We start from the raw sequence: 8,932 nt of genomic DNA on the forward strand, positions 1-8,932 counted from the left end.
AATAGTCTTACATCTTACTAAGAAAGAAACTCTAATAATAAGACCACCATAGTCCCAAGTAGATAGAACATTTGTGATGCAAAGCAACCTCTTCCCATGCCATAAATGCAAATGACCCAAATTTCACTCCTTTGTGATACAAACACCCTGAACACCACATAAATTATTTGTTTAACAAGAAAAGCTTAAAACTTTGGTTGGCCCATGAAGTGCAACCTGTTAGACTCAGAGAGTGATTATGGTTTTACAGCTCGTGATGAGATGGAAGAAAAGGAGAGTGTGTTTTGTCAGCTTCTTTATGGTGATCAATTACATGTTCTTAAATCACATGCCTACTATAACAATATTTATATGGTTAAATTCATTTTAAATAAAATTATTTTTTATTAAAATATTATAAATATTTATAGAATACATAATATTTATGCAGGAAAGCGTGGTGGTAGATTAGAGGTATGACTGAGGTATCACTCTCCAACCTTGTGAAAATCTTTGCCTTGTATTCCAGGGTAGTTTAGTTGGCACTTGTTGGCAATTAACTTCATTTCACTTTGTCTTTTTGATGGAACTTCCTAGGCACACAAACACATTCTCTCTCTTTCTCTTTGTTCTCTCTAGCTAGCGTCACGGAATACCAAAAATTAGTTATCAAAGTTTTGTTTAGTTTAGTTTGGTTTCATCTGATTCTTCCTTCCATATTCCATATGCATTGACAAAACTAATACCTTTTTCTTTTTTCTGCTTTTTAAAATCTTTTTCTGTTGTTCTTTATCTTTGTGCTCACATAAAAGCAAATAAAAGGCTTTGTGGAGTGCAAATCAATAAAAAAACAAAAGAAAATAGCATATAGATATTAAGAAGCAAAGCATGAATGGTGGTGCAAGTGCTGAGGCAGAGGCAGAGTACTCTGAATTTGTGGAAGTTGATCCTAGTGGAAGATATGGAAGAGTATATACAATACACTTTATACAACTCTTCAGATTTTGGTTTTTTTTTTTTTTTTTCAAAGTAATTTACACATTATTATGCTATCAAGGGACTTATTTTGATTACTGGTTTTGAATTCCATGTTTTGACAGTATAATGAAATTCTTGGTAAAGGAGCTTCCAAGACAGTGTATGCACCATATCCTTTATTATCTTGTTTTTCAGCAGAGCCACCTCAAAATTTTCAAAGCGAAATCTTCAATTTCTTTTAGATTTTCTTCTTTTTGCAAAAATTGTGGGGTGCCACCAAAATGAGATTTTTGTTTTTAATATGAGGTCATGTCCATTTGTTGCAGTTATAGAGCATTTGATGAGTATGAAGGGATAGAAGTTGCATGGAACCAAGTGAAGCTTTACGACTTTCTGCAGAATCCAGAAGACCTTGAGAGATTATACTGTGAAATTCATCTTCTCAAGACATTGAAACACAAGAACATCATGAAGTTCTACACTTCCTGGGTTGATACTACCAACAGACACATAAATTTTGTCACTGAGATGTTCACTTCTGGGACTCTAAGACAGTAAGCCTTATCCATTTTGTGTTATATCTTACCTTCAATGCTTGGTTTCATTTGCATGTCATTTCAGCTTCTTGATCTTGGCCTTTACAAACTGCAGGTACAGGCTTAAACACAGAAGGGTTAACATCAGAGCTGTTAAGCATTGGTGCAGGCAGGTTTTGGAAGGGCTTCTCTATCTACACAGCCATGACCCTCCTGTGATCCACAGAGATCTCAAGTGTGATAACATTTTCATCAATGGCAACCAAGGAGAAGTTAAAATTGGGGATCTTGGCCTTGCTGCAATTCTTCGCAAATCTAATGCCGCTCGCTGTGTTGGTGAGACAACAACATGAAATTAGCCTTTATTTTTTATTGTCACAATGATCAAATACACATGTTATGCCTTTTTCCACAATTAACTATTCAGATGAATTTTATGATGTTCTCAGCATATTTTATGAGTTTGTTAGCATGGCTTATTTCTCTTCATTGTTTTACTTCATTTAGGCACACCTGAGTTTATGGCTCCTGAAGTATATGAAGAGGATTACAATGAATTGGTTGACATATACTCTTTTGGAATGTGCATGTTGGAGATGGTCACCTTTGAATATCCTTACAGTGAATGCAACCATCCTGCTCAAATTTACAAGAAAGTTTCCTCTGTAAGAACTATTTCTTTCTTTGGCCATGATTATTTTTGCAATTTGGTTTCATTATATTTGTCCAAATTACTAACAGGAATGCATATTTTTCAGGGGAAAATGCCAGAGGCTCTTTACAAAGTAAATGATCCCGAGGTTCGGCAATTCGTAGAGAAATGCTTAGCAACTGTGTCCCTCAGACTTTCAGCAAAGGAACTATTGGAGGACCCTTTTCTCCAACTTGATGATTATGGATATGACTTGAAACCATTCCAATATCAAAGAGACTGCTTTGAAGTAACCCCAATAATTAGACAGTCTCTTAATGGAATTCATAGCAGCAACACCACCTTAATGAGTGGCTCCACCGATAATCCTGGTGGTTATGGACCTGTATCTGAACTGGATTATCACCAAGATGATTTTGAAACAAGTGAAATAGATCTCTTTGATTGTGAGGAGGACGAAAAATTAGCTGAATTCGACGCCTCAATTAAAGGTAGGAGAAGAGAAGATGATGGCATCTTTCTGAGAATCAGAATAGCAGATAAGGAAGGTTGGCATTTCCCTTGTTATTTCCTTCTTCAACATTTTCAGTCTTTGATGATTCCATATTCTGTTGCTCTTTAATTCTCCTTGGTTACTCAGTAGTTAGTTACTAAACAAGCCATATTAACAATGTCTTCTACATAGGTCGAGTTCGAAACATCTATTTCCCGTTTGACACCGAGACTGATACTGCATTGAGCGTTGCTTCTGAAATGATAGCTGAACTTGACATAACTGACCAAGATGTAACAAAGTTAGCAGATATGATAGATAATGAAATTGCAAACTTGGTCCCTGAGTGGAAAAGGGGACCCAGAATAGAGGAAAGTTTACAATGTGAAAGTGAAAATTTCTGCCACAATTGTGCTAGAAACGGTTCTTTATTTGATTATGCATCATCAGATAATCCATGTGCCAAGAATCTGCAATTTTTCCATTGTTCTAAGAACGGATGCGCAGCAGTTCATGGCAGATTCGAGGAGATTACTTATCAAGTTGAAGGGTCTGAAAACTGTGCTACAGAAGGTGCACAAGATCCATCATACCAACCCAAAGGCATTCGTTGTACTGATATCTGGGCGCAGCGCGATGAACCAGACTTGTGTTCTGAAGAGTTAAAAGACATACAATGTGATGACAAGTCTAATGAGACATCAAATCAATCAACCATCAAGGATGATGGAAGAACTATTGATGTGGATGACCAAAGTGATCTCAATGCTAGAAAGCTACCTTCTATTCCTTCGTCGGATTGTGTTCTTCTGGACTATGAGAATGAAATTAGACAAGAACTGAGATGGCTAAAAGCTAAGTACCAGATGCAGTTAAGAGAGCTTAGAGACCAGCAACTAGGGAGTAAACCAAAATTTGACACCGAAAAATTAGAGCTATCAGCTACATCCCACTCGAAGTTACAGGACAAGAAACCATTGCTGAGGCCTATGGTTTGTGGTAACAATTTTCTTGTTGATGCTGAGAAGTGCACAAGTTTGGCTGATCAAATGGTTCAAAATGGTGATGAGACAAGTGAGGCTAACAGTCCAGAACAAATGATCACAGCCAAGGATTTCTTTGCAGGAGCTTTGCTTCCACAGTCTCTTTACAGGGCCACTTCTCTTCCTGTTGATGCAGTAGATGTCTAGAATCTCCAAACCACTCAAGTTTCCATAGTTTTCTCATCATTAAATGGGGCATCATTGTAAGTAAAATTAAAGAAAACCCAGATATAACTTAGTGTACGTAGTTCTAGGCACCCTTTTCTCTATGAAAATCACTTCGAACTTGACATGTTATGAAAAAGAGTCAGATGTAAATCATACACAGATTAACACAATCACATTAATGTAAGCAAAATCTTCCCCTTGTGTTGCAACTCCATCTCCTAGTTAGAGGTACCTACTTATGAGATGCTATTGTTGTGAAATGCTTTCTTGTATGCTTGGTTCATAAAATGCTCTATTTGATATAATACAAGTTCTTATACATTCATATTTTTCTTCTTTCTTGTTACTTTTTAATTTTCCCCAGTGTGAGTTGTATGCATACCTTATCTAGAATGCAGGGGAAAAATATCTTAGATTTTTATATATGCATGCACAAAGGTAGCTTGACCAACACCTACCTACTATTCTCCATTTTGATGGATAACGCCAAAGATCAGATGACCCCTCTGACAAACATTGTGGGGCGGTTTCAAAGGACAAAGCAACAAATTTGTGTGATGCTTGTTCACCCTTCTACAAAATATGAACACACAAACATAACAACGGCCATGTAGTTTTGCTGCTGCATATAACTAGTGGCCAACTTGGTAGGGTATATATACATACACACATTAATATAATAGAAAGTTCTAAGGTATAAATAGGTTAGGTCCCTATCCATTAAATGGCCACTTTATAAATGAGCCATGTAACTATTTTTATATCAAAATTAGACATAAATATGAATACAATAAGCAAAATACAGAAAAATGTAACAGTGGTGATGAAGGAGGTTCAAACTCTCAATTTAGATCTTAAAGAAAAAGACACCTGAATGAGACAAGTCAAGATTATTTATAGAATTAACCATGTATAACACATCAGCAACAATGAAAAATAATGTGATGGCACTGTTATTCTTGGATGATTATCTGTTGTCATTAATGCACATGCTGGAGAGACAGGGTATGGTGTCCACCATTTTTACCATTAAAAGACTTCAATTTGGCATGGCATTATAGGATAAGAGGAAGATATAAAAGGTTACGGCCATGTACACGAATGAAAGAAGAAATGCATCATAATTTATACACGTAGACGAATACTTTTATAACTCAACTTTAAAGTAATGGCACTTTACAAGTGAATTGAACGGTAAATATAATAGAGATTAGGCAGTTGCTAGTTGGAAAGCAAAAAGCAAAAGCTACGTACTATCAACACCGGCATAGCGGATCCATCATTGTCTAAAATAACATATTGACTTGTCCATGATTTTAAGCAAAATTACGTTGCTTAACGGATATATCTTCCAAGCTTTTATTAAAACTACCATGGACATATATTCATTATTCCCAATGAATAACACAAATAACACATAAAATCAGCAACTTCTGTCAATTATGTTCTTGTAAATTTCCATCTTACATATTACTTATTACTCTGTGCTTTACAGATATACTATCGACAGAGCATCACACCTACATATTTTATGCTCGTCTTAATGTTATTAATCTTGCTACAAACTACATTCCTATTCCTATAGGATACATTTCCCTTAAGCCACTATGAGTAATACAATGATTAACTGTCATCAATATACCCCAAAAAAATAAAAAATGAAAAATCATTTCCCTCAGGCCTATGAATCAGATGCAAGAAATTGAAAGTCAATTAAAATAGGTGTGGGTACTATGAACCAAAGCAGACCAGGTAAAGAGAGACCACCGAATTATCTGAACTGATTGATTCAAATCCAGGGTTATAGAAAATGTGCCGCCTCCAATTTGGTAAGATTAGACCTCAACTGCAAGATATCTGTGACAGGCATGAACAAGAACACAATTTGATTGACTCAGAAGCATTCTAGCGCGCGTCCACTTGAAGTCAGACCTCAGGCAAACTCATCTAAAAAGGTGAATGATTTTAAGCTCCTGTGTACATTTATATATTTTCAGTTTAATATACTTGTAAATTACTCATCAGTTCTAGGCGGATTCTTCATGAAATTCCACTGTTTCTTCTTCCAGTAATCCTGACATGAACATGAACCATCTTTGAAATGATGAAAACGTGTGGAGTCTCTTACAATAATTTTTCTACCGACAAGCTTAGAGATATATTTTATGGCGGAATGACAGTCATTGCAGACTCTAAGGTTCTTCATGATCCTCAGTGTGGCATATCCTGGAGTATTTAACAAAGCAAATGCAATAGCGAGTTTTTCGCTATGGTGTCTAAGGATTTGTTCCTTCACTTCCTGGTCTAGATCATGCAAGACAGAATCAGTGTCTGGAATAAAGCCCATTTTCTTTATCTCCATCCATATTTTTGAAATCATTCTATATATTGCATCTCTTTGTGGATGAAGCCCATCTTCAACTCCAAAAAATATGGACCTTGTTCTGGATTTGAACCCAGCTGATTCCTTGTTCCTTCTTTACTGCTCTGTCCTTCATTGATTTCCTAATCATAGCAGCATCTTTCCATCTTCCACAAGCTGAAAGCGTATTAGCAAGTGCTGAGTAAGCCCCACTATTGTTGGGATCAAGAAGAAGCAAATTTTCAGCTGCCACTTTAGCTAAATCCACATTTTTATGAACCCTGCAAGAAGCCAAAAGTGAATCCCAAGCTATAACATCTGGTTCAACAGGCATGTTTTTTATAAAATGATATGCTTCTTCAAGCAATCCAGCACGCCCAAGCAGGTCAATCATGCAAGCATAATGGCTAGAGGTGGGTTCAATGTGATGAACATTTTTCATTAAACTAAAGTAACTCTTACCCTGTTGTACCAATCCCACATGCGAACAAGCAGACAAGACACCAACATAAGTAATTTGGTCAGGCTCTATGTCAAGTTTCAGCATAGTGTCGAACAGTTCTACGGCATCTTTTCCAAGACCATGTTGAGCTAGAGCTATAATCATGCAAGTCCAAGTCAATTTATTCTTGTTAGAGCATATCTGTTTGAATACTTTCCTTGCATCTCTGATGCTTCCTGATCTTGAATACATGGTAATTAAAGCATTACCAACAGAAATTGATGATGCTTCTTGCAATATTATGGTAGTTGCATGAAGCTGCTTACCGTGATCAAGAGAAGCCAAGCTTGAAAAGACACTTAAAACCGCTGCTAAAGTATAGTTGTTTGGCTTTGGACCTTCTCTAACCATTTTCCTGAAGAGATCCAAAGCGTCGCTAAGTAAACCATTCTGTGCATAACCTACAATCATGGCTGTCCATGCAACTACATCTCAAAATTCTAATGAGTCAAATATATCTCTTGCTGGGTTTATATCCCCAATTTTGATAAAGCCATCTAGCAGTGATGTGAATGCTATAACATCAAGATTTGAGATACCTGTAATATCTACAATCCTATGAGCAATCTCAGTGCCACCAGACTTTGCATACATTAAGATCAGAGCATTTCTCACGGCTCCAGATATGTCTATATTAGCTCTTACCATGTATGCATGGATTTGTTTCCCAAGTTTCAAATTTTCAAGATTGGCACAAGCTGACAGAATACTTCCCAAGGTGTACTTATCTGGCTTTGAAGATGAATTGTTAAGCATAAGCGAAAAACTTTCAAGGGCTTTGACATCATGTCCTTGATGAGTATATCCTGTAATGATTGAATTCCAAGAGACAATGTCTGGATCAGTCATTTCCTGAAAAAGGGCAAGTCCAAGGTCAAGTTGACCAAAATGCATATGCATCGAAATCATAGTATTCCAAGTTAATTTGTCTTTTAGCCTCATCCGGTCAAACACAACCTTCACCATTATTGAATCACTTGACTTTGCATACATGTTAAGAAGTGAATTGGCCACAGGAACAACACTGGACAATCCAAGTTTTTCAATGAAAGAGTGAACCTTTCTACCAATATCCAGTGCTTCAGTTGCAACACATGAAGCAAGAACATTGGTGAATGTGAACTGGATTGGCGACACTCCACATAAAATCATCCTGAGAAACATATGAATGGCATTATCAAAACGACCCAACATGTTATACCCCACTATCATGGAAGTCTAGGAAACGGATCGGGTTCAGGAACTTCATCAAACACTCGCTGTGCAGCTTCCAAGTTCCCCCTTTTGGCATAAGCTGACAGAATGGTGTTCCAGGAGAAAATGGTCTTCAGCGGCATTTCAGCGAACACGCGGTGAACATCAGAGAAGGAACCAGCTTTAGCATAAAAATTGAGGAGATTGTTCATCAAGAGGACACCCAAGTGAAGGCCGTGTTTGATGATTCGAGCATCAACGGATCTTCCGACAAAAGGGTCTCTGAATTTGATAGCGGATTGGAGAACATCGGCGTATAAATCGGAATGGGAAGCATAAGAAGTAGTGCAGGGAGGTTTTGTGATATCCATCAACACAAAGTGAGCAGTTTATAAAAGTAGCTTATAAATAAGTTATTTTGTGTTTAGTTTTTTAATTCTAAAAGTACTTATTTTAAGAAAAAAGTGATAAAAAGTTTTTTATTATGAGTATCAAAATAACTTTTTAGAAAGTTGCAATTTTGTTTTAAAAATTGTACCCAACATTAATATACACCTTTTCATAAGTTAAAAATTAAAAAAAAAAAAGTCACTTATGAACCTATCTAAACGGATCCTTACTTAGTTTCTAAACTAACTTTAACTTGCGTCACAATTTTATTAAATTAAAGTCATATATGACGTGGTAATGAATTATTTTCTCTGAATCTAATATATATTCACATTTTCTGATATTAATTTAGGCTACAATCTAAATTTTCCCATAACTAAAAAAAAAAAAATTTGGCACTAGGATTAAAAGTGAGCCGAGTTGAGTCGAGTTAGACTAAACTCAAATTCGACTTACGAAAATTAAGCTTGGCTCACGGCTCGACTCATTAACAATCGAGCCTATTTCGTAAACTCAAGTTCGACTCAACGAAAGTTCACGAGCTTACTCAAATAATAGGAACATAATCTATAATTCTATATCAATAAATTATAACTTATATATATTAAAAAATATTAAAAAAAGATAAATTTTAT

The 8,932-nt window shown here is 36.1% G+C and overlaps 1 protein-coding gene and 1 pseudogene across 2 annotated transcripts; one reads left to right on the forward strand and one right to left on the reverse strand.

Annotated features, from left to right (window-relative positions):
• Window positions 1-433: 433 nt before the first annotated feature.
• On the forward strand, window positions 434-4,058 carry LOC107618806 (putative serine/threonine-protein kinase WNK9). 2 transcript variants are annotated; one of them, XM_088498000.1, is made up of 8 exons: window positions 434-453; window positions 792-948; window positions 1,080-1,117; window positions 1,284-1,511; window positions 1,609-1,829; window positions 2,001-2,158; window positions 2,252-2,693; window positions 2,831-4,058. In XM_088498000.1, exons 2-8 carry the CDS (start codon window positions 868-870, stop codon window positions 3,826-3,828), a joined length of 2,166 nt encoding a protein of 721 aa, XP_088354126.1. In that variant the 5' UTR covers window positions 434-453; window positions 792-867; the 3' UTR covers window positions 3,829-4,058. The 2 variants fall into 2 exon arrangements, with proteins under 2 accessions (XP_088354126.1, XP_016176455.1); XM_016320969.3 differs by lacking the exon at window positions 434-453 and having other exon boundaries at window positions 471-948.
• A 1,225-nt stretch (window positions 4,059-5,283) lies between these two features.
• Window positions 5,284-8,299, reverse strand: LOC107619685 (pentatricopeptide repeat-containing protein At2g22070 pseudogene; annotated as a pseudogene).
• Window positions 8,300-8,932: the final 633 nt, after the last annotated feature.

This window comes from Arachis ipaensis, chromosome B9 (assembly GCF_059453495.1).
Source record: "Arachis ipaensis isolate K30076 ecotype BB chromosome B9, ASM5945349v1, whole genome shotgun sequence".
In the NCBI taxonomy this organism is placed as follows: Eukaryota; Viridiplantae; Streptophyta; class Magnoliopsida; order Fabales; family Fabaceae; genus Arachis; species Arachis ipaensis.